Here is a 26,304-nt window from a genome sequence, read left to right as displayed (position 1 = left end):
GGATTCAATTCTAAAGATGCTTTAAAGACTTTTCATTTTGTAGGTATGCTACGACGGCAGGATCTCCTCCAGTGTACTTCTCTTGTTCTCTGCAATATTTGAACTGAACAGAGGCTAGAACCCCTACTCTTCCACTAAAGCTATTTGTTTTGATAAATCTACTTGTAGCAGCACTAAGTGAACTCCTTATGACAATTCAAACATTCTACCTCCAAAGTGACATGTAGCACCTAGCAACATGTGACAATGGAGCACTGGCTGGTGTGAATGAGGACCTGCATTCTCATTTTCGGAAGTCTGGTGTTACCAAACTGAATAGTGCAGCTATACAGCCAACTAGGGATTGGTCCAACCTTTCTTCAAGCTTCTCTGGTCACCAAGACAGGAAAAACAACCTGTCTTCTGATCATTGCTCTACCAAAGTAATTATCATTTCTAAACTGAAAAGTTAATTTATAATTTAAATAGTTAATATTGATTTATTGCTTTAATAGCTATTTAAATCTTTTATTGTTAACTTTTCATTTCTTTCAGGCTTTGCTCCTAAATTTGCAGGCCAAGGGCATATCCAATACCCTGAATGTAAGGTCCTCCACAACGCATTCAGTCAGATAATCAATTCAAAGGAGGTTAAGGGAAAGACAGAGGTAAAGAAGGATTAAGTCAGGAATTTTTCTGCAAAGACCCAAACATTATTCCTCTTCTGCATTACTGAAAGTTGATAACACAGCTGACTTCTGGATAGTTCCTTGCTTGGCAACAAGGCTGAATGCTCTTGGGGGAGTTTTTCCTGTTTTCTCCTCACACCTTTAGGAAAACACTTCATGAAGGGAAACTGAAGGGAAGCTAGGTCTAAACCAGAATCCAGGATCCCTAGGAAGCTTTAAGAGGCTCCTTCCTAAATAGTTTCTAGTAAGTCATGTAAAATACATTTCCTCAAATGGGGTCAATGAGGCAGATGGAGTACAATGACGGATTACACAGAGACCGTCATTCTTCTCCCCTGCCCCAAGTCAAAGAGAACACGTGAAAGATAAAATATTTCAGTCAACCAAAAGTAGGTTCTGTGGCATCAATTTCTACTATGACTATATAACTTATACATTATTTTAATCTTTTGAAAAGAAGACTTCAGACATTTTTACCTGTCATAGATTATCATCATGAAATAATTATAAGAAAAAATTTCTACTGTAAAGAAAAACTGCTTATGTTGTAGACACTGTTTGATTAAAATAAAACTTATTCTAATTTATTCTATATTAAGCAGTACAGAACTTTATTCCCATTCCCTGAACATTGACCATTTAAAATTAAAAATATAAACAAAAGCCACAGCACAAAATGACTTCTTAGTTCTATGTGCTTCTCTCCAAGAAACAGACAGGACAGATAAACTGGCATTTAAAAAATTTAGATGCTTCATCAAACACGAGTACTTAATGCAAAAGTACAACACTAGGTGCCCAATAAAAGATTCACGTAAGTGATAACCCAGAATCCAGAGCTGTGGTCACAGCAGAACATCTTTAATATGGGTGTGCTTTTTTATCTTCTCCATACACTAGAAAAGAATGCTACAAAGTTCTGGAGGAGTTTCTACCTTACAATCTATGTATATCTATGTTTGAAAACAACAGAAGGTAAGAACATTAACTTTGATGTTAGTAAAGGATGGCCAACTGCTAAACTCAATTCCTTCTCTTGAGCTTATTTTGACAGTAAATAAAATAACCTGTAGCTCTGTCCCATCAAAAAGGCGGAGGGGGCGGTCTGGGGCAGGAATCAGTCTTCCTTAAGTTGCTCTGTGGCTTTACAGACTTGCAAGAGCCAGGATTTGTTAAGAAGTGATGCCTCCACCTTGTTCCATAAACTAATTTCCTTTGGTGTTATGGAAGAGCAGAGTACATTATTTCCTGGTTGATTTCCTTACAGTTGGTCTCAGAAATTAAGAACTTCCCTTAAAATAAAGAATTAAGTCTTTTAAACCAAATTTCTTTATAATTTTTGGAAATTGGCTGCAAGAATCAAATAATGTAACTTGAGCAGAATACAATTGTACCAGATTGATGGCTGTAAAATAAATAAGTATTTCTGCCCCAGAGGTATTCCATAATTTAGCTACCTGATAGGCCTATTTTTCTTTTCAAGTTGTAAGGATATTAACAGAGTCAAATTGGAAAAGGACAAATTTCAAATGACAAATATCTAGCTACAGATATTCTTTATCCACATACCTTATATTTTATTTGGTTAAGTGGGAGGAGGGTGTGTGTGGGGAAAAGCAGATGGAATAAGGAATATAAAGGATCACCACAGCAGGGAACCAAAAAAGGAAAACCCCACCTATCTTGGGAAGAAGTTAACTGAATAAATAAAACCACAAATATGAATTCTTCAACCAAAGATAAGGATACAAATTTAACTGAAGCCAATAAAGATCTTTTAAATCTAGTGCCTATATGAAATGAATTGGTGATCTCAGTTCAGATATCCTGGAGGTCTTATTAATGTGAGTGTACAGTACTGAAGGTAACATGTATAAAATAAATTCCATTTCAGATATGGGTAAACAGCAATTACATTAAATTACTATTTTCACAAGATATCTGAAATGGTTCAAAATTATTTAAAATTTTGCTACTTCCCAAAACAAATATTAAATAATACCCATTATGCCTCAACTGCACATACATTAAAATATATATACGAAAACATATTTACTTTGTGGGATTTTTTTTTAAAGTATACTACAAATTCCGAGGTTTTGGCCATCAAGAATTGTTCTTTAATAAGAAAAACTCTTATGTTAGCAAAGAGAAGGTAAAGGAAATCCCCACACAATCTATTCGGTATAATATATACCACTATCAATCCCCCCAAAAAAGTTGTGTCAGGCTATTCTGAATACTAAACAGATTCATCAATAGTTAATTCAAATCAAAGGAAATTTAAAATACTCAAGTTGAAGAGCATCACTTGTTAGAAGAGGTACAATAACACTTTAAAAATATAACAATTAAAAAAGTAAGTTAAATTTAAAAATCCCACAACATACACCAGCCAGAATGAATTTGCTGGGTTTTATGTTTGGCTTTGTTTTAAAATAAGCCTGTATATATACTACAGGGGCTTTGTATATGGTGCTATTTTCTAAAGACAAAATTTTTTCAATGACTTGAATCTGACAATTCACCTCTAATGATCTGATTCTGCATTTTAGAAGTCATGAATTCCACCTACCACATATTTTACAGCACTTATAAATTGATTGTGGAAGAGCAGATGCTGTGTTTCATCCTCTGGATTTGAAGCAGTGTAAAGCATGCCACAGACATTACACGAAACTGCTCCAAATCTTTTTTGTCCTGCATCCTGTTTATAAAAAACAAACAGAAGGGTTTTTTTTCCCCCCACGAAAGAATAATTTGAGAATATCAGTCTCTAAAGTTATAATGTGAACATAGAGTGAGAAGTGTTTAAAACAACATTCCATGCTAATGACAAAAATGAAGATGCTAACTTTTGAAATCTATGTAATTTTATTAAGAATTGTTTTTCATTTTAGTAATCATTCACTCCACACCACTGAATAACAATGGAAAAGAACTGAGAAAGTATCTTTAACACTACACTCTTAGTTCTAAAGCCTCAAATGGCAAATACTTACAAATGATAACTAGTATGTATTTTGTATCTGTGATAATTATACCATTGAAGTTTAGAAGAAATGCTTCATAGACTTTTATAATGTCTTAAAGTCTTTTCTCTTTAATAGTTTTGTTCTAGTTACATTAAAAAGAGTATTTTGATGTCACCAGAAACTCTTGAGCAAAGGTAAAATTAAACATTCTCTATTTTCTTTCTATCAAATAAGTATGAAAGGCTGACTATAATCACCTACACTCCAGTAATTCGCCCTTGTGCTGTAGCACAGTAGCTGGCTACAAAAGGTTTTCTACAGTTATCCTCATTTAAAAAGACAAATCACAGCAATATGAGCTAACTTTAATATTAATTTTAAAAGCACAATTCCTTTATTCTTGCTGCTCTGAAACTGGGAAATTTCAACTAATTACTGAAAAAAAAAATACAAAAAACAGAATCTAAGATAACTATATCCTAGTGCCTTATAGCTAGGGCCACAGAGCAAAAAGAAATCAAATGGTAAATGAAAGATTGCATATAAAAGGGAAGCTCATTCTAAAAGACTGAAACTATTGACAAAATATTACCTGAAAATTCAGGGAGTTAAAAAAAATTGCCTGAATTATGGTTAAGATACAAAACATTGTATTTACCATGTTAACCATTTTTAAGTGTACATTTCAGTCGTATTAAGTACACTCACACTGTTGTGCAACCAATCCACAGAATTACTATTATTTTGCAAAACTGAGACTCTAGGGACTTCCCTGGTGGTCCACTGGTTAAGACTGCACACCTCTACCTCTAGGGTCACAGGTTCGATCCCTGGTCAGGGAACTAGGATCCTGCATGCTGTGAGGAGTGGTCAAAAAACAAAACAAAACCCCTGAAACTCTATACCCACTAAACAGTTCCCCAATCCTCCTTCCTCCCCAGTTCCTGTAAACCATCATTCGGCTTTCTATCTCTATGAATTTGATTCTTTTAGGCACCTTTCAAAAGTAGAACCATGTAGCATTTGTCATTTTGTGACTGACATTTCACTTAGATAATGTCCTCAAGGTTCAATCATACTATAGTACATGTCAGAATTCCCTTCCTTTTTAAGGCTAAATAATATTCCACTGTCTACAGACACAGCACATTTTGTTCAGCCATCCATCCACTGGTGGACTTTTTAGTTGCTTCCACCTTTTGGCTGTTGTGAGTAACAAACAGATGTATGAACAACCTCTTCAAGCAGGCAGTTTTCTTAGCAACGACTAAGTATCTACCTCGGTTTCTTTTCCTCACTGGAAATGGAAAATAATAGTCATACCTATCTCATACTTTTTTCTAAGGCTTAACTTAGTTAATATAAGTGGAGGAAATGGAACAATGCATTGGAAAATATTAGCTGCTGTCGTGATCATTAACATCATCATTAACATCAACTCTTGACCAGCACTATACAACAGAAATGTGATCCACAAAAGTAACTTTAAATTTACTAGTAGCCACGTTAAAGACCGCAGAAGCAAACCAATAACATTAATATTTTATTTAACAAGACATATACTGAATGTTATAATTTCAACATACATTAAATATTTGTAAAACTTAGTGAGATACTTTACATGCTTCCTTGTACTCATCTCTGAAACATAGCATATGTGTTTACACTTGGAGCATACCTCAATTCTGGGGAGTGACATTTCAAGTGCTCAACAGTCATATGCGGCTACCACACTGGATGGTGCAGTTTTAGATTCTACTTGTCTAATCCTATTTCACTAACATACTGATTTGACTACAGAAACACTATCAAATTTGATGAAACAACTTTTTCCCTCACTAATCTTTCTCAAAAAGATTTCTAGACAATTCTTACAAAATTATCCCCCCATATTAAAGCTAGAACCAATTATCCAGTACCAAAAAATTCGATTACTTGTGTCAACTGGAACTACATTAAATGTTCCTATTATTCTGGGTTTCTTCTTTTTTTTCATATTGTGCTCACTCATTCAAATTATATTTTTCATCAAACTATCTCCCTCTCTTTTGTACCTTCCCACCAAATTGTACTTATTTTCTATTTCAAATTAACTACTGGTTTATCTTCCTGTAAAATGTAGTTTTACAATTACACCATATACTAAAATACACATATTTAAAATCATCTGTGTTTATTAAGCTCCACGTTATTTTAAAATTTAAACCAACTACTAAAAGAAGGTAGTGATCAAATGACACATTTAAGAAAATAATGTGAACTAAAGTATCAATCTATGGTAAATAAAACTAGAAGTAAGGAAATTTGAACTTTTATTGTTATAGGATGGAATCACTGAGAGAGTGGCTGTCATAATACCAAGAATATTTCCATAATGAAGAATTACAGTGACAAAAAGGCTCTATGGGGAAAAAAATGAACTTATTCCTTGACAACGTGCATAAATACGATGGGGTAACAACATTTTAGCTAAAAGGTCAAGCTGTATACTTACTATGATCAACTGTTTTTCATCAGCTTTCTCTGCTTCTTTTAGTTTCAAGTCTTTTGGAATTGTTATCTCCAAATGGGAATTACACTTGGGCCAAGAATGATTTGTTGGTATCTCCCTTTTAAAAAACAACCAACCAACCAAACAACTATTAAATTTTATAGATCCATATCATTTCAAATCACTGGTAGAAAAATACTTAGTATTTTCTATACAACACTGTGACAAATAAAATTCCAAGGGGTGTGGGGGCAGGGAAATAACCTTTTAAAAACCAAAAGGAAGCCCAAAGAAACAACTCATTTGCAACATAAAAACAAAAAAATGTAGTACCTACCATAGTATGAATAAGTTTTAAGTCAGTTTCAGCAATTTGAGTCACTACAGTTTGTCCTAAATACTTTTTCCAGCAATCAGTAAAGCAAAAAAGTCATACTAATTTATTTTGAAAGTAAAGACAGAACAAAAAGCTTTTAATCTACTGAAACACTTTTACATGTTGCTAATGATCGCCGAAGAATCGATGCTTTTGAACTGTGGTGTTGGAGAAGACTCTTGAGAGTCCCTTATACTGCAAGGAGATCCAACCAGTCCATTCTAAAGGAGATCAATCCTGGGTGTTCATTGGAGGGACTGATGCTAAAGCTGAAACTGCAATACTTTGGCCACCTCATGCGAAGAGTTGACTCACTGGAAAAGACTCTGATGCTGGGAAAGGTTGGGGGCAGGAGGAGAAGGGGACGACTGAGAATGAGATGGCTGGATGGCATCACCGACTCTGTGGACATGAGTTTGAGTGTACTCCGGGAGTTGGTGATGGACAGGGAGGCCTGGCATGCTGTGATTCATGGGGTCGCGGAGAGTCGGACACGACTGAGCGACTGAACTGAACTGAATATATATCAAGAGGCTTTTTGGGCAAAAGGAGCATTCTCATATATTGTTGCTGGGAGTATAACACTCAACCACTTTGCAAGGAAATTTGGAAAGGCAGGTTAAATCCTATAGCTATGAATTTATCCTAGATAGAGCCACATAAGCGGACAAAGATAAGTGTTTATTGCAGGACTTTTTTTTCTGACAGAAATAAACTAGAAACAACCAAGGTTTCAATAGAGAACTGTTAATAAACAATGGAACATGTGCATAGTGAAATCTAATACAGAATTTAAAAGAATGAGGAAGGTAGAAAATATCTTTTCTATCTTCCATAACACATTGAGAAAAAACTAAAATCTGCAAAACACTACGTGTAGACACAGAAAAAAAAGTACACTAAAAACAGAATTTCTATCACATCTGTGTGAAAAATTGATGATTACTAATGCAATCTTTCAAGGGAAAAAATTCCCCAAACTCAAAACTTACAAGTATAAAATCCTTAAGTTCTTATACTTACATTAAATTAATACCTTACCTGTTATCACTCGTCTTAGATGTCTGATTACAGAATATACTGTGCTGTTTGGGAACTGAACCTGTGATTTAATAAAAAGATGGGTTATGTACTAAACTTTGTATTAGCCTTCCACCTAACAGTTAAAAATGATCATGAAGAAAAACAACCTCAGTGCACTAAATGTTTTATTTTTAATAAATACCATTTGATAAAATTAGAGTCACCTTTCTAGGAATTTCTCTTCAGAGAAGAGGCAAAAATCTCTACAGAAAAAGAAAAAAAAAAAAGCTCTACAGAGCTGCAGAGAGATCTAATGGTAGATTAACAGTGTGTCACTAGTTTCAGCAGTAATTACTGCTGCTAAGCTAAGTCATTTCAGTCGTGTCCGACTCTGTGCGACCCCATAGATGGCAGCCCACCAGGCTCCCCCATCCCTGGGATTCTCAAGGCAAGAACACTGGAGTGGGTTGCCATTTCCTTCTCTGATAATTACTAGCACTGAACAATAAAGGAAATTGTTTAAATGCTTTTATAATTGTTCATAATAATGCTTTCATAATTATTCAGTCTCTAAAAGAAATAAAGGAAAACATTAGCTTAAAAAAACCTGTAGTCTCTGGAGTTTTAATCACACTGGTGGTGGTTTAAGTGCTAAGTAGTGTCTGACTCTCTTGTCTCCATGGATTGTTGCCCGCCAGGCCCCTCTGTCACAGAATTTCCCAGGCAAGATTACTGGAGTGGGCTGCTATTTCCTTCTCCAGGGGATCTTCCTAACCCAGGGATCAAATCCACGTCTCCTGGCAGATTATCACTGAGCCACCAGGGAAGTCCTTTAATCATATTACTAATCAAATAATGCAATAACAATTAATTTTCTAACAAATCAATGCATTTCTGGTACTCATATTATACTTCTCCTTCCCCACTAAGGGCATCCCTGGTGGGTCAGGGAAATTCCATGGACAAGGAGCCTGCTGGGGCACAAGAGTCAAACACACCTTAGCAACTAAGCACTCCTAAGTGAAAAGGTTAAATGGCATATGCAATGCAATCAATTATATGAACTCAATATTTAGGAATTTCTTTTCTGTATCTCCTGGTGCTTCATCTGATATAGGTGAACAAATCCCTATTCAAGAGTTCAAAGAATATATTGCCCAATTTTTTTGGCCACGCCATTCAGCTTGTGGGATCTTAATTCCATAAACGAGGGACGGAACTCGTGCCCCTGCAGAAAAAGCACTGAGTCCTAACCACTAGACTGCCAGGGAATTACCCTCAAAATATTCATTAGGTTACAAAAATAAAGTTTTTTATGGTAAAAGTGAACAGACTATAAGAACTGATTTAATTCAAAGATACAATTACTAAGATGGAAAACTGAGTAATTAAGGGTTAAAGATAAGAACCTGGTAAACTAGTCATTTATACTTGAAAAATAAACTGCCATCATTATTTTAAGCAATTCATTAAATAACACTTCTTCAGAAAGTAAGTTCACAAACAAAAGATTTAAAAGCAAAGTAGTTTTGGTAGGGAGTTAAAGAATCACCTTAAGTACTGTATACAACCCAATCAACAGATAATTCTCCCTCTTCAAAGAACAGTTATCATCACAGATTTGAAAAACACAAGCAATGGTTAAAAGAAGGATTTAACAGGTTTATTTGATAGTGGATATAGTCTTCTGTTAGGCTGACAGAAAAATCTCTGACCACTGTGAAATCTAAACAATACTTTCACAGTATTACCTGGAAATTTATTCTCTCCTGTATCGATTTTTGCTTGACTGAGCAGAGTTGAGACAGTAGTGGCATTTTCCACTGGATTGTTTTCAAGCTTAGATTCCAAACACAGGCTGCAACTCTAAGCACATATAATTCAAAATGTTAATATTCAACTTTTGCATCAACCTTTGGGTCTTACTACAATATTTTCAGTGAATTTTAGCACTATACTAAGAAAATTTAAGATCATATATGGAGTAATTCACACAAAATATGCCTTAAAAAAGTCTATGATCTCCCTACACGCTACCCTCCCTCTCAGCATCAACTCTTACTATTCCCCTTCATGCTAGACTGAAAACTTTACCTCTGCCACAGATACACTCCATATCTGCTGGCTCTATGCTTTTTCTGGGTTTCATCTACCTAAGTCTCACTGTCCATTACAATAGCCAGTGCCACAGCTCACTGTTGGGCACTTAAAATGTGATATGACTGACCTGTGATTTACTGCAGATGTAAATCACCTACCAGATTTGACTGCAGCCTACCAGGCTCCTCCGTCCGTGGGATTTTCTAGGCAAGAGTACTGGAGTGGCTTGCCATTGCCTTCTCCGTCAGCAGCAGCAGATGTAAATCACCTACCAGATTTTGAGGTATTAGTGCCAAAAAAAAAAAGTAAAACACCTCAATTTTTAAAACTCATGACGCATCGAACCATTATTTTTACATGACAAGTAAAATGTATTAACTTTACCAATTTTTTAAAATGTGGCTAGCAGACATTCTTAAACAATTTATGTGGCTCACTCTCTATCTCTGCTGAACAGTGCTAACCTAAAACACCTTCAGTTCAGGTCAGTTCAGTTGCTCAGTCGTGTCCGACTCTCTGCGACCCCATGAATCACAGCACGCCAGGCCTCCCTGTCCATCAACAACTCCCGGAGTACACTCAACCTCATGTCCATCGAGTCCGTGATGCCATCCAGCCATCTCACTCTCTGTCATCCCCTTCTCCTCCCGCCCCCAATCCTTCCCAGCATCAGAGTCTTTTCCAGTGAGTCAACTCATCGCATGAGGTGGCCAAACCTTACTCCTGTATAAACTCAAGTCATTAAATATTAACCCCTTCCATGAAATCTCCTCCAAGTTTTCCATTCCTTTTCCCCAAATTCCCCGTTCCCATTCCCCAAATTTCCCAATGACTTCATTCATCTTTCATGCCCTTATCACTTTCTATTTTGAATTAGTTATTTTTTTATTAATCTCCTATATACTCTTAAGTACATATGCATATATGTAAATATATTTTTGTATATATATACTTAAGTATATAGTTTCAAGTATATATTTTTTAATCACCTAATATTCTTAGGAGCAAAGACTTATTGTTTATCCTTGTATTTCTAAGAGCTCCTAAATCAGAACTCTGTCAAAGTAGATACTCAATAACTAACAAAGGAAAATAGTGCGAACTCAAACGTCAGCTATCTCAGAGGAATGGAAATGTGGTGGTGAACAGATAACTTTTGTGTGTGTGTCTGTATCTATCTGTATTGTAACTGTTACAAAGAACACATAACATTATTCTTGAACATTACATTTTTGAAATATGAACATTTTTGTCATTAAAAGGCAGAAAAATTTAAAACAATAAAAATTAAGACATGCTAGTAATCAATCTCCATTAGGAAGCTAGAATTACTAGTTTAAAAAAAAAATCATAAAATAATTGAGCTTTAAAATTCATAAAATCCAAATACTTTAAATTCAGCCCAAAGAATTCAGAAGGCCTATCAGTCAGAGGCTTAGCCTTACCAACCATCATCATTTTTCAGTACTTTTGAGACTGACACCATATAATAAAAAGAAGAAAAATTACAGACAGCCACAGAAAAAGTTTTCAAATGGCCTAAGGTTTGCTTCTTTACACTCTTCTACTTCCCCAAGTATAAATCCAGCCAAATTCTGAAGCCAGTCAGTCTCAGTTTAAAGCCCGGCTCCATCACTTACGTGTTACACAGATCTCTAAGCCTCACTCTTCTCACCTGTAATACGTGGACAGTAATAGAACACATGCTGCAGAATGTGGTGACGATTATATGAAGTTCCCCTTTGCCTAACAAGGAAGCAGTGTTCATTAAACAAAGCTATTATGATGGCTTCACTAAACATCTTAGTATTTATGGGAAGAAGAGAAATCTCTGAGTGACCAGGACAATGCACGTTTATTAAAGGCAGCACACAGACCATCTTCTATGGTCTTATCAGCACGGTGTCTCGAATGCAGCACACACTCGGTAAGTCTTGAAATGATATGTTCACCACCACGTCTCCTAACCACTCTTATGATAGTAATCACATTGTTGGTACCAGGGAAAAGCTGGAAACAATATAAAAGGCCTTTCACAGAGGAAACATAAATAAAGCGTGTATATTTTTTTACAACTATTAAAATACCCATGTATCAATGAGAATAAACAGTGGTCTATTTTGGGGGCTTCTGACACAAACCCTGACTCCTTACTCACTCAAATTTACTTCTAGACCTAAATGCCTTGAAAGAGAACTTTAAATCACTTGTAAAACTTTAAAGTGACTTTTTCCCCCTCTATTCATGATTTTTTTCCTCAAATGATCTTCTTATACCCAGAGTATGTCACTGTAGAAAGAATTAAGGACTGAAAATCAGGACATCTCAATTCAAATCTATTTGTGTCACCAAACACATGGCCTAACCCACATTCTTCTACTGCTCTCAGCTTTCTCATTATAAAATTAAATAACTGAAACAAAATTGGTGGAGTTTTAAAAATCAGTATTATAGAGTGCTAAAGTTCTGCCTATTGATTTTATATTTTGATATTTTAACTACATCTTAATTTGGAAAGAAATGGTTCAGCTGCTTTTATGAAGTTTCAAAACTACTTCTTAGGTAATCAAGTTTCTTCTAGCTTTTTAGATTCTGTTTTTCAATTTACTTCCCCATTTACAAAATTTTTGGCCACTACAATTTTATTCTTAGCCTGAGGGCTGAATTATTTACATCCTTCAGGCATTTTATTTGCCAACTGTTCAAAATGGCTGCATAAGTCAAAGCAAAAGGCATCCCTGCTAGAAATATTCAAGTTTTATCAGGTGCTGAAAAGCTGCCTTGTGCCAGATGAAGTTATTTTAATAACTTGATCAGAACTGAGCCCAATTTCAAGTTCCACATTTTAGTCACTCACTATGAAAGTTTCTTCGGTTATAATTAATAGAAATAGGAATCAAACCAGTGTGATGAAATGAAAAGCTACAATTTGACAAGTTTGTACTTCATATAAAATAAAAATGAAGGGTGAAAATAAGGAAATGATGACAAGCATTCATGTAAATATGAGCCATCTAAAGGAGTCAGTAAGTTCTATCACTCACTACAAAACTGGGTTAATGAAACTCACTAATTCCTTACCAAATGACTCTTCCATCTTCTACAACTTAATTCTTACGCTAAAGTATGTTATAAACACTTAATTCTTATCAGAAAATACTCAGACACCTCCAGGTATATAATGAAAATAGATTACCTTCTCTGGTGTTGATTCAAAAGAATCTTTCTTCTGCTTATCCAATGGTTGGTCAGGAGGTGGTTTTATCTGATTACCCAAATGACAATTTTCAGGAGCCTTTTTGGGGATCTTCTTCATTTCAACTGCAATATCATTAGGTTTAACATCTTCAGAATTAACTTCTTTCACTTCTTCCTGCTGGCAGGCTTTATTTTTATCACCATATGGTTTTGACCCTAAAAATGTACTTTGAGTCACTTGCTGATGCGTTTCTAACGCAGGTAGTGAAAAACTGGTTCGTAATAAGGCCAATTTAGGGGAAAATTGAGAGTCTAATTTATTTTGCTGCACAGAGTTAAATTTTGAGAGTTTAATTTTAGTCCAGTTGGAGTTCTTTTTAGTTGAGTTGTTTATTCCATTTAGTATACATTTCACAGGCTTTGTTTTTCTACTGGGGAAGAAACGATTACATTGAACGTCCTGATTCGTTTCCTTCTGATGAAGTATTTGTCTTTCAGTCTCTGTCTCTTCCAATTTTATTTCTGTAGGCTTCTCCTCCTTTACATTTTCCATTTGTGAAGATTCCTTTTTTACCTCTACAGTATCTGACTCAATTTCACCAGCAATTTCTTCACAGAGCTGGAGAATGCTCCCGCGTTTGCTTGTTCCTGCTTGCTCCAGCCCATTGTCTACAGTTTGTTCAGGCACTGATGGCTGTGGACTTTTTTGGGATTTTGCACTAGTATTCATTTGTGTGTGAACTGACTTCTTCATCTCATTCTTTTTAGAGACCACTGAAGTAGCCACTTTGGATCTTTTTATCTCAGAAGAAGATTTTGTTTCTTCTTTTCTGGTATTCTGCAAACATTTTTCAGATCCTTTTATGCACTGAGAACTAGAAGTATAAGCCATCTGATGCTCCACTTTACGCTTTTTTCCTTTGGGGGAATTGATCGCTTCATTAGTTACAGAATTTTCTTCCTCTTTAGAATCAGACTTTATTTCCAATACTTTTCTTTTCACATGTTTCTGATTTGTTTTAGCTTTATTAGATTTACTCTGAGTATTGCTACAGTGCTCTTTTTTTGTTGGTAGCAAACTCTGTTTAACTGCTTGAGCCTGACCCTGAATTTCTCTACTACGCAGAGACCGTGTTGAAACCTCTGTTAACTGTTGCAGTCTTTGTGATCTCCGGTTCAGATGTTCATTTGATTTAGGGGTTTCGTGCACTGATTTTTTCTGAGATATTTTCTTCTGTTTTGCAGATTCTTGTTGTGAATGTCCCTTTACAGTCACCATATTTTTATTCGTAGATTTACTGGCTTTTTTATCACTGGATGCTGACCTTGTGCTCATGCATGTTCCCAATTCAGGCTGATTTACTTTACTTTCATTGGAAGATTTAACCAGTGATTTTATAGCTTCCTTTGGATCTGATTTTTTTGCTAGATTCTTTTGAGAACCTTGAACTTGTGTTTCTAAATTCTTATCTTCATTCTTTTTAATAACACTGGAGGAATTTTCTTTTGATTTCTCCTGAATGGACATCATTCCTGAGTAAGGTCCTCCTTTTCTGAGTATTTTTGAAATTTTTGTGTCCTAGTAAATAATAAATGCTGAATGTCTAGTATTATTACTGAGCAAGTCTAAAAGATCAACTGATACACATTTTCAACAAAAGTACTAGTCTGCTAAGATTTCTGTCATCTTTATGGCATGAAGGCGGAATGATACTTGCTTTACTTTGGACAAGGCAATAGAGATTTGAGGAAAATTTAAATCTAAGCTGATATTTTCAGAACTTTTTATGACAAAAATTTTAATTCAAGTTTGTTCTGTTTTGTTAATGTTTCAATTAAATTCGTTTTCAGGCCTAGCCCTATGACTGGAGAAGTTATTTATCACTGACCTGTCTGTTTTGACAAAGTTTTTGAAAATTTTTTTCTTCTGAAGTCTACAGTTATTGGACTTTGATTCATTAGAAACATGTCTTACAGATAACACGTTTCTTTCCTTGTTTGCTGAGTCTGTTGATTTAACGTTCTTATTTAACCACTTCCGTTTAATAAAATACTCTATTAATATAGATTTCCTTTTGTGCTGCCATTTCTGGAAAAATAAAAAAACAAACATTAAATTTTGTACAATCCAAGAAATTTGGCAATGCTAACACTATAAAGAAATAACCACAACTTACAAAAAACGTTACTTCTCTCTTTCAATTACTTAGTGTGTATACTTAGAATACACTTTAAAACTGTATAAGCAATTGTTGTTGGTTACACATCTGTAAGCTGCTGTGGGTTAGGTGATTCATGTTAAGGGGACAGGTTAGGCTTTGCTGTGGGTGTGGGTGGGCTTGGTGCCTCATTAGGGGTTTGGCTCCATTTTACTGTTTGTGTTTTTTCTGGGGCCAAGCTGAAGGGGCAGCATACTTAAGGCTAACAGAAAAAAGTATCCTAAGTATAGTCTTATAAACCGAAAACCTGTCTTAAATAAACAGAGAATAGATGAAAATCAATCTACTCCTTGAGGTTACTTACATTTCCTTTCCCACAAGAAACATTTGATCTTTCAGCCACCATAACTCATAAGAATTTGACAAAATCATTCCTTATAATTTCCTTTTAACACATTATACAGCACCTAAAAGTAAAATTTTGAGAAATGTTTATAAATTACATAGATGTATTTACATCTCATCTATTAATTGATATATTAATCTATACTCCATAATTTTACCCTGTCCTAACATTAGTTTTCAGAGCTCCATTTACACATAACACTTAAGTATAGTATTTCTAATCTGACGTAAACTATGGCACATGCATTCAATGAAGTAAGCTTTTCTATTTCAATTTTACATTTTAGAAAAACTTTGTACTACAAAAAAAATCATAATACATACATACAGTGGTTAAGCTAGTAAAGCAAAATCCTACTTTGAGGAAAAATAGTGCACGTAAATAATTATATTCATAGAAAAATAGTGACACATAGTTAAAAAGGCATTTATATACACAACATTTATGTCTACTCTCACGTAATACTTGAAAAAAAAAAAAGCAATAGATTAAAATGAAGCAAGACAAAACCATAAATCCAGAGGACAAAGAACAAAAGTGTAAATGATAAAAATTAAAAGTACAGAAGCTACAAAGAAGGACAAATAACCTCCAAACTCAAAGAAACCTGATCCTAAACTGGAAATTGAGGAAAGCCAAGAGAGAAGCAACTCTGCTTAAACCAGAGAATCCCTCAAGAAGCAGAAATGGGCAGTACCATGAGATGGGGAGAAAATGGGACTCACAAAAGGGGAAAGATCCCCACACAGCCATCCCAATTATTACCCGGGTGAATAGGGAAACAAAAATATGGAGTTTCAGTACAACAGAACACTCAGCAATCAAAAGGAACAAAGTGCCTGGAACCACATGAATGAACTTCACAATCATGATGCTGAATGAAAAGGGCTAGACACAAACAGTACACAAAGAATTTTACTTCTATAAAATTCTAGAAAAGGCAAACTTATCTATAGTAACAGAAAATAGATGAGCCACTGCCTGGGATAGGAGTGGAGAGAGGGAGAGGTAAGGGAAGTGGTCTCTACCGTGACTGTGATGGTAGTTACAAGAATGTGCACATCTGTCAAAATCCACCAAACTGTGCACTTTAAAAGGCTGCCATTTATTACACACACAACAAGACAGTCACGATGGTGTGACCACTCACCTAGAGCCAGACATCCTGGAATGTGAAGTCAAGTGGGCCTTAGAAAGCATCACTATGAACAAAGCTAGTGGAGGCGATGGAATTCCAGTTGAGCTATTTCAAATCCTGAAAGATGATGCTGTGAAAGTGCTGCACTCAATATGCCAGCAAATTTGGAAAACTCAGCAATGGCCACAGGACTGGAAAAGGTCAGTCTTCATTCCAATCCCAAAGAAAGGCAATGCCAAAGGATGCTCAGACTACCGCACAATTGCACTCATCTCACATGCTAGTAAAGTCATGCTCAAAATTCTTCAAGCCAGGCTTCAGCAATACGAGAACCGTGAACTTCCAGATGTTCAAGCAGGTTTTAGAAAAGACAGAGGCACCAGAGATCAAATTGCCAACATCCTCTGGATCATGGAGAAAGTAAGAGAGTTCCAGAAAAACATCTATTTCTGCTTCATTGACTATGCCAAAGCCTTTGACTGTGTGGATCACAATAGACTGTGGAACATTCTGAAAGAGATGGGAATCCCAGACCACCTGACCTGCCTCTTGAGAAACCTGTATGCAGGTCAGGAAGCAACAGTTAGAACTGGACATGGAACAAGACTGGTTCCAAATAGGAAAAGGAGTACGTCAAGGTTGTATATTGTCACCCTGCTTATTTAACTTATATGCAGAGTACATCATGAGGAACGCTGGGCTGGAAGAAGCACAAGCTGGAATCAAGATTGCCGGAAGAAATATCAATAAACTCAGATATGCAGATGACACCACCCTTATGGCAGAAAGTGAAGAGGAACTCAAAAGCCTCTTGATGAAAGTGAAAGAGGAGAGTGAAAAGGTTGGCTTGAAGCTCAACATTCAGAAAACAAAGATCATGGCATCTGGTCCCATCACTTCATGGGAAATAGATGGGGAAACAGTGGAAACAGTGTCAGACTTTGTTTTTTTGGGCTCCAAAATCACTGCAGATGCTGATTGCAGCCATGAAATTAAAAGACGCTTACTCCTTGGAAGGAAAGTTATGACCAACCTAGATAGCATATTAAAAAGCAGAGACATTACTTTGCCAACCAAGGTCCGTCTAGTCAAGGCTATGGTTTTTCCCGTGGTCACGTATGGATGTGAGAGTTGGACTGTGAAGAAAGCTGATCGCCGAAGAATTGATGTTTTTGAACTGTGGTGCTGGAGAAGACTCTTGAGAGTCCCTTGGACTGCAAGGAGATCCAACCAGTCCATTCTAGAGGAGATCAGTCTTGGGTGTTCATTAGAAGGACTGATGCTAAAGCTGAAACTCCAATACTGTGGCCACCTCATGTGACGAGTTGACTCACTGGAAAAGACTCTGATGCTGGGAGGGATTGGGGGCGGGAGGAGAAGGGGACGACAGAGAATGAGATGGATGGATGGCATCACCCACTCGATGGACATGAGTTTGAATGAACTCTGGGAGTTGGTGATGGACAGGGAGGCCTGGCATGCTGTGATTCATGGGGTCGCAAAGAATCGGACATGACTGAGCAACTGAAGTGAACTGAACTGATGCTTTAATAAATCTGCCCAAAAAAGAGAACTGTAAGTAACTGATATGGACCTATAACCGAGAAACACTGTTAAACCAAATAAAGCAAGGTGCATAACAGCGCGGACTTCCCCTTGTCATAAAAAGAAAAAAGGAAGACAGTGGGAGGAAGGGAAGTATAGAAACGTATGCTTGCCTGTGCACACAATAGGTTGGAAGGATGCACAAAAACTAGTTAACAGTGAAGACTTCCAAGAAAGAGAACTATGGGACCAAGTGCAAGAATTATGGGGAAAAAAAAATTTACTTTTCACTGTATACTCCATTTTATTATGTGAACATATAATCTTGTCCAAAAAAAGTTACATTTCTTTGAATATATTTAAGTGTATTTGGCATACTGACCAGTTATCTTTGAAGGCACTAAATTATAACAATATAAGCTACTTACCTTATTGAAATGAAAATTACATATAATTTTTTCCTTCAAGTTGATAGATGATGCTTCTAATAAATGATGCTTGTAATAACTTCCATGTGTTTGGCTGTTAATCTTAAAAAAAAAAAGAGAATTCTATATAGCTGAAGTAAAACAATGTATTAAAAAACATGAGAATACAAAAACAGTATCATCTATTAACTGTCTATTAACTATTAGAACAACTTGGACTAAGTTAGACTAACAATGGCTTAGTGACAATTTTTCACTTGATATACAAAAATCATGCAGTTCAATATGGTCACATCTCATTTCCCATATAACAAATTCGGTTTTTCTCTGAAAATAATCACTACCTTCTACTCCAAACCCTACCTCCATGAAAGGAGTATATTATTTTCCTTCCCATCAGAGGCTCAGCTTGACCATATGTCTTACTTTGGCCTCATAGTGGACAGAGCATTCTTCCCTGCCCCTACAGCTTTGCCATCTGATGATTTGGCCTATGGGATGTTAGCAGAAAAGACAGAGCGAGATCTAAAGTGTCTTTGTGCAATTGGTCTTGCCCTCTTGCTACCTCTGCCATTACCAGGAGAAGAGTTTCAACAGGTAGATGCTGCCTCTTCAGCTTAGGCCCCAGAAGAAACACAAACAGTAAACCGGAGCCAAACCCCTAATGAGGCACCAAGCCCACCCACAGCAAAGCCTAACTCAAGTCACTTTAACATAAATCACCTAACCCACAGCAGCTTGCAGATGTGTAATCAACAACTGCTTACACAGTTTTAAACCACTGAGTTGTAGGGCAGTTTCTCATACAACAATAACTGACTAATACATACAGTTAAATTTTCTGGGAAGCCCCAGATTTACCCAAGATTAAGCCTCAGAGTTTATCTTCCCAGGTGGCACAGTGTTCAAGAATCTGCCAGCAAGAAACGCAGAGAGACACAGGCTTGATCCTTGGGTCAGGATGCCCTGGAGTAGGAAATGGCAACCCACTCTAGTATTCTTGCCCGAAAAATACCATGGACAGAGGAGCCTGGTAGGCTACAGTCCATGGGGTGGCAAAGAGTTGGACAAGACTGAGCAACTGTGCAGGCACACACACAGACACAAACCTCTGAGGTACAGTAACTTGAAAAAACTCATTTAATGTCCTTTATTACTTAAGCACTAAAATTTTTAATTTTAAAAATTATGAATTACTTAACATCTTTTCCTCCCAATTTCTAAATATTTTAACATCTGGCAGTTGGGCTCTAACAGAACAAAGGGGTTAATTGATACACAAATCTACAGTATTTGTCACTCACCTGTTCAGCTATGCTAAGGATTAGTTCACTTTAGTTTGCCCTATATGTTAAATCATTATTAACCTAGCATTATATACCTTAACAACATCCCTTTCTAATGCATTCTCTCACCTGTTAACAAATTGACAAGATCCCTCCACAAGCCAAAGCTAGCTTCTTAATAGAATTCTAATAAAATCAATATTGGGGCCAAAAAACAATAATAAACTTAACAGAAAACGATCACTTCAGAAAATCCACAACACTTACATAGAAAGATAATTTACAAGACACATGTTAGAAAGTACCTGAGAATTTAAGAGTACGTCCAATTTCTGAATTGTACGCTATAATAAAATATATTCAAATTTTAATCATTAAAACATTTAGATTACATCATCCAATATAGTTTAAGTTTAAAGTGATATTTTAAAAATCATTTTACAATTGGGAATTCTCTGCCAGTCCAGTGGTTAAGATTCCAAGCTCTCACTGCCAGGGGCCCAGGTTCAATCCCTGATGAGGGAACTAAGATCCAATAAGCAATGTGATCAGGAATAAAAATAAAAAATTTAACGGAGATATAATTTGAGATGGACTATAAAATTCACCTAATTATACAATTTAGTGGATTTTAGTATCTTCAGAGTTGTATAATAATTGTCACTAAGTCCAGAATCTTTTCACCACCCCAAGCCCATCCGCAGTCATTCCCTATCCCCAACCCCATTCCAGTCCCTGATAGTTACAAATCCACTTTCTGTGGATATGGATTTCACTATTCTGGCTATTTTATATAAATGAAATCATCAATACACGTGGCCTTTTGTGGCTGGCTTCTTTCACTTAACATTAACACTTTCAGGGCTCAAGCAGAGTTGTTTAGTTGCTAAGTCGTGTCTGACTCTTTTATGATCCCATGGACTGTAGCCCATCAGGCTCCTCTGTCCATGGGATTTCCCAGGCAAGAATACTGGAGTGGGTTGCCATTTCCTTCTCCATTTAGTAGGTTTCCAGCATGTATCTGTAATATCTTGTTCTTTACAGGCTGGTCCAAACACTATTTCACTGTATAAATATATCACATTTAATTTACCTATCCATCAGTAGGTAAATTGTTTGATGGGATGATTCTACCTTTTGGCTATCATGAGCAATGCTTTGAATAATCCTGAATGAGTTATCATGTGAACATATGTTTTCAAGTCTCTTGGGTATATACCTAAGAATATAACTGCTGGACGATATGGAAACTCTATGTTTAAGACTGGAGGATTGTCAAGTTCATAACCTCTTCTGAAAATTCACAATGTCTGCAGGTACCTGCTTTAAAAAACAAAGGTGGGGGCCTTTAGGGAGTTCATAAATAGTTATATTCTGAACCTCCTGTCCCTGTGCTCTCCAGGAGATTCCTGACCCCAAAGCAGCCAATACAGTCACTATGATGTAAGGTTTTCAATCTTGCCACTACTAACATTTTGGAGCAAATAAAAATCTTTGACAGGGAGTATGGCGTTGTGGGCATGGAGGATGTTTTAACAGTAGCATCCCTGGTCTATACCTACTAGATACCAGTGGCACTTTGCCCTCAGTTCTTACAATCAAATATATTCATATTCTCAGACAATACTGAATGTCTCCTGGAAGGCAAAAATCACTCCTGGATGAACTTTTGGCTTACCTTGTGAGTAAGCCAAATGCCAGAGCTGCACCTTTTCTCAGCAACCTTCTGAGTCCTGAACTAACTTCTGATTTCTGTAAAGCCTAGTGTTGGTGATTTCTGTTTTCTCCTTCCACAAGATCTGGCTCTACAAATACAGTCTTCTCTTCCTTATTTCTCTGTGTATCCTGCCAATCCATTCATTATCCCCTATTTAGGGTAATTCAAGTGTTTCTCATGTTCTAAAATGCCCAATACATACTTAGAAATTAAAAAAAACATGTTAAGGAACATAAAATTAAATATATTACCACTAGCCAAAAACATATAAAATGTTACAACCAAAGCAACAATAAACCATTAACAGAGAATGCAACAGAAACATACAGTAATACAAGGTACCGTCCCTAATAAAATTTTCCAAACATTCAAAGACAAAAATCTCTTTATTACACTAGATTTATAACAGACATTCAGTTAAACGTTATTCTCAACATCATTAGTCAAAACTCTTAAGACAGACATGGACAATTTAATTTTTTAAATTCTCTTCCTCCACCAGTCTCTTAAAAGTTAGTATTCCCCAAGGTTTGGTTTCTTACCACAAAAGACACACATTAACTAATTTCACTTATACTCATACTTTCGATTACTACCTGTAGACCACTAACATTCAAATGAATATACCCAACACAATTTCCATTCCTAGTGCTACTCAGATATCCAACAACATACTGGACATATACATCCTGATGTCTTAACGGCACCTTAAATTCAGCTGTCAGTCAAGTCATTCCACTATCACCATCCTCCACAATTCATCATACTACCATCTACCAACATCAAGAAAAATAAAGCCAAAAAAAAAATTAATATGACAGCAACAATGACAACAGTAACATTTCATTTCCTAATACCAAATCCTTAGAACAGTTCCTAGAACCGCAAGCAGTTATTAAGTATTAGTTATAATAATTAGCTGTAACAATCAATATGCTGATGTAACTTTTTTATGAAAAGAAAGCATGAAAAAGAAAATGTCTTAATTATGCCTCATTTCACTTAACTACTTGTCTACTCTTTCCATATTACCATCATCCCTTTCCGCTTCAGTAATTACATTAATTCCAAACTATTATTTACCTCAAAGCAGTAGTTCTCAAAGTGTGGTACAGGGATCCTGCAGATTCCAGAGACCCTTTCAAAGGCTCATGAGATTAAAATCATATACCAGTAAAAGATCAATTCAAACTGCAAACAGACCAATGCAATGAATGCAACACTGTACGAAAAGGATATAGGTATAGTTTGAGACTCCACACCACAACTAACTGTTAAGAAATTACCACTTGTTGAGTTTCCTTGTAAAGTCAAAGAAGAGTATCACAATTAATTCAAAATGTTATTCAATTACTCCTCCCAACACATTCCTGGGTAGCTGGATGTATGCTTCAAACAGAACAACAGAAAGACTGAATGCAAAAGCTGATGGGAGAATCCAGCTGTCTTCTATTAGGTCAAACAATAAGGAGATTTACAAAAATGTAAAACAGTTGCCATTCTTGCCCTAATTTTTTTTTTGGGGGGGGGGGAATAGTAGTTTTGCATTTAAAAAGTTATTTATGGGAGGGAGTTTGGGAAAGAATGATACATGTAAAAGTATGGCTGAGTCCCTTAGCTGTTCACCTGAAACTACCACAACACTGTTAACTGGCTATACCCCAAAACAAAATAAAAAGTTTAAAGTTTGAAAAAAAAAAGAGAATATGCTTAAGGTTCTCATATACAACATGTATGAGAGAATAAAATAATAAATTTCTAAAAAGTTATTTATATTAGCCTGTAATTATTTATTAGCTATTTATTATATATTAAATATATTTAAATTAACTTCAAATATAGTAACTGCCAATAGACATTACAGACATAAAAGCTATTTGGAGTCCTATATAATTTTAAGAATGTAAAGGGATCCTGACCAAAAAGCTTGAGACCACTATATTAAAGTAACACTGAGGAGAATTCCTTGGCAGTCCAGGAGTTAGGATTCCACCTTTTCAAAGCCCAGACCACGGTTCAATCCCTGGTCAGGCAATGAAGATCCTGCGAGCTATGAGGTGTGGCTGATAAAGTAAAAATTTAAAAAGTAACGTCTTAAACCCCATTTTAGTTTAAATACTGAGCTTTACCTCTTACACAGACATAAATCTTTAAAATTAGCTGAAGAGAGCAGATGACATAAATCTTGACTTCTTCAGGTGTACTATAATGCAACTAAGCACAAAATGTAGCTCTCTCAAAAAAGAAGACAGGGCAGTCAGGTCAACAGAATGTTGTTATTTGTCAAAAGTAACCGTAGATGATATACAGAACTTAGGCAGAAAGCAAGCCAAAGAACTTTTACTGTGCCAAGAAAAAAGGATGCACAGAAAAACATTAAAGTCTGGGCTTGGGGAGGGGGGTGTAAAAGAATCCTTAAGCAAATTATGCACGGTTAAAATCTCACTGGAGTTAGTTTCTAACTACCGTCTCAACTTCTGATCACCTTCAGTTGAGGTTATTAAAATTACTCAAAGTATAATATAAATCAGGTAACAAAACTCATGAGAAACATTTAACTATTACAAAAATCCATTGTGCAATGCCAGTCTCCTTCATTATTAGAATAATTACAGTCAGCTTTGTGCTGTAATGAATGACCAAGCTAAAAAGGGCACCCAGCAAAAGGGGTTAATGACATTCATTAATTAGGGCATTTTCCCAGTTCTTCTGGAAGCATAATGTATTGATTTAAAGGGCTAACACAAAATGTTGCTTGGAGCTGATGTTAAAACAATTACTTTTTCACTACAAAATCATAATACTAATCAACGAACTTTCTTTACCCAAGAAATAGTTAAGAGGGGCAGATGTGCATAAAGTAGGACAAGTTTTCTTCTAAGAAGGGTACTTCCAAAGTCACACATCTGACCCAGGGGCATATACTGCATTCTGCCTAAAAAGGGGAACTGTCTGCGTTACAGTTTTCTCACTTCCGCACATGCTCTAGGCCTGAATTTGCAGCTTCCAAATTAAGCACTTTTCATCCTACTCTCATAACTAATTCCACGGTGAGATTTTTTAGTGTGTTAGTCGCTCAGTCGTGTCCAACTCTTTGCAACGCCATGGACTTGGCCCTCAGGCTCCTCTGTCCATGGGGTTTTTTAAGTTTTTCAAATTAAAAACAGTTCCACTGCCGCTGGTGCCGGGCGTACTAAAGACCTGATTAGAAGTCGCTGAATATAGCATAATTCACGGCATTCAAAATGTTTTAAACTGAACTCGTGCTTTACCCAGCTTTTAAAAAAATGTTGAGGTGGGAAGAAAACAAAATACACCCACATCCTACTGTTCTACTAAGTAGCATTCTTTTGTTGGTTTCTGCAAAGGCTATTTACTGAAATGGCATTTGATAATACTATCTAAACACTGTGCTGCAATTACTTCCTGCAGAAAGAATCCCTTTTCAACCATCCAAAGGCTATCGGAAAACAAGGTTCACAGTACTTCTCAAACCTCAAGGCTTACTCCTTTCTCCTCCCCCGCCCCCTCTCCTGGAAAATACTGTGCGTGTGTTATTCACTCAGTCGTGTCCGACTCTGCGACCCCGTGGGCTGTAGCCCGCCAGGCTTCTCTGTCCATGGGATTCTCCAGGCAAGAATACTGGAAATAAGTAGCCATTCCCTTCTCCAGGGGATCTTCCCAACCCGGGTATCGAACCTGGGTCTCCTGCACTGCAGGCAGATTCTTTAGCATCTGAGCCACCAGAGAAGCCCTACTGTATGAGGTGGGTTTTCAACAATAAAACATTTGGGAATGGAGGAGGGGAAGCTTAAGGGTGTGGGAGAGGGAGTGTTCCCCAGTTTTTGGACTAGCTATCTCTCTCCCATTCTGCCCGAGAAAAACAAACCCCCGCTGTAAAATAATCTTATGAACAGGGATCAAAATCGAGGACCCAATTCCCTTCTGCTCGCATCTATCTCTACAAACTTCGCGATGGCAATCAACAAACCCAATTTCTACTCCAGAGCAGCCCGGCCTGCGCCCAGATCCTCGGGTCCAACCAGAATCCCTCTCTGACCTTGGACCCGGGCCACCGCTCCCCTCCCAAGCTAAGGATCGTGAAGCCGGGATCCCCACAGCCCAGCCCGCAGACTGCAGAGGCCTCGGGGTTCACGCCGGGTCAGCGGGTGGGCGGCGGGCAGCAGAGCGAGCCGCAGGACCGCAGCTCCGCCGGGGCTGGAGCAGCGGCTTCAGGGGAGAAGACGGGGACGAGGCCCGGCGAGCCGGCGGGCCGCCACCGCCCCGGCCGCCGCAATGGCTGCACGCCGCCGCGGCGAGACCCTGGCCGCGACCCCTCAGCAGCTCCGCTCGCCCGGCGGGCCGCGGCAGGTGATGCGGCGGCCAGGCAGCCGAGCCGCGGAGGCTGGTGAGCCGCTTCCCGGAACCGCCCACTCCCTCCCGGGCGCGCCCGCAGCCGGGACCCTGAGAAGGGACCGGCGTGCGAGGCGACGCGACCCGAAGGTGGCACGCGAAAGGGGAGAGGCGTCCGGCTGTCCGGAGGGGCTGGCCACGGGGAGACGAGGACTACAGGCGCGGCGGGGCAGGCGGGACGCTCGCCTACCTTCCTCGCTCCCGGCCGAGGGTCCGACGCGAGTCAGCGGACCGCCTCACATCCGGGTCTTGGGAGACTCTCGGCCGCCGCCGCCCCGCCGCCTCTCCCGCCGCGCAGAAATGCCAAACTTCCGGCGACGCCGGCGCCGCCTCGCCCGTCAAGCGGGAGTCACCTGGGACCGCCCCGGGCGCGCTTGCGCA

General features: G+C 37.5%; 1 protein-coding gene across 3 annotated transcripts in view; it reads right to left on the bottom strand.

The window, feature by feature from the left end:
• Positions 1–26,265, bottom strand: part of ESCO1 (establishment of sister chromatid cohesion N-acetyltransferase 1) — a 46,396-nt gene extending 20,131 nt beyond the window's left edge. For 2 of the 3 annotated variants that reach the window (XR_008684666.2, XM_055417113.2), the window contains exons 1-8: positions 26,114–26,263; positions 18,508–18,609; positions 15,355–15,457; positions 12,830–14,920; positions 9,285–9,399; positions 7,552–7,612; positions 6,138–6,252; positions 3,244–3,375 (exon numbers count right to left, since the gene is read on the bottom strand). Coding sequence is in view for 1 of the 3 variants with exons in the window: in XM_055417113.2 (XP_055273088.2) it covers positions 3,244–3,375; positions 6,138–6,252; positions 7,552–7,612; positions 9,285–9,399; positions 12,830–14,362 (1,956 nt within the window). In the remaining 2 variants the exon portion in view is untranslated. Of the gene's footprint in view, positions 1–3,243; positions 3,376–6,137; positions 6,253–7,551; positions 7,613–9,284; positions 9,400–12,829; positions 14,921–15,354; positions 15,458–18,507; positions 18,610–26,113 lie in introns of all 3 variants that reach the window. The other variant, XR_008684667.2, reaches the window with a different exon arrangement.
• Positions 26,266–26,304: the final 39 nt, after the last annotated feature.

This window comes from Moschus berezovskii, chromosome 28 (assembly GCF_049115385.1).
Source record: "Moschus berezovskii isolate FMDL1 chromosome 28, NW_MosBer_1.0, whole genome shotgun sequence".
Lineage (NCBI taxonomy): Eukaryota > Metazoa > Chordata > Mammalia > Artiodactyla > Moschidae > Moschus > Moschus berezovskii.
Note: the sequence above shows the minus strand (reverse complement) of the source record. Positions and strands in the feature narration are given on the sequence as shown.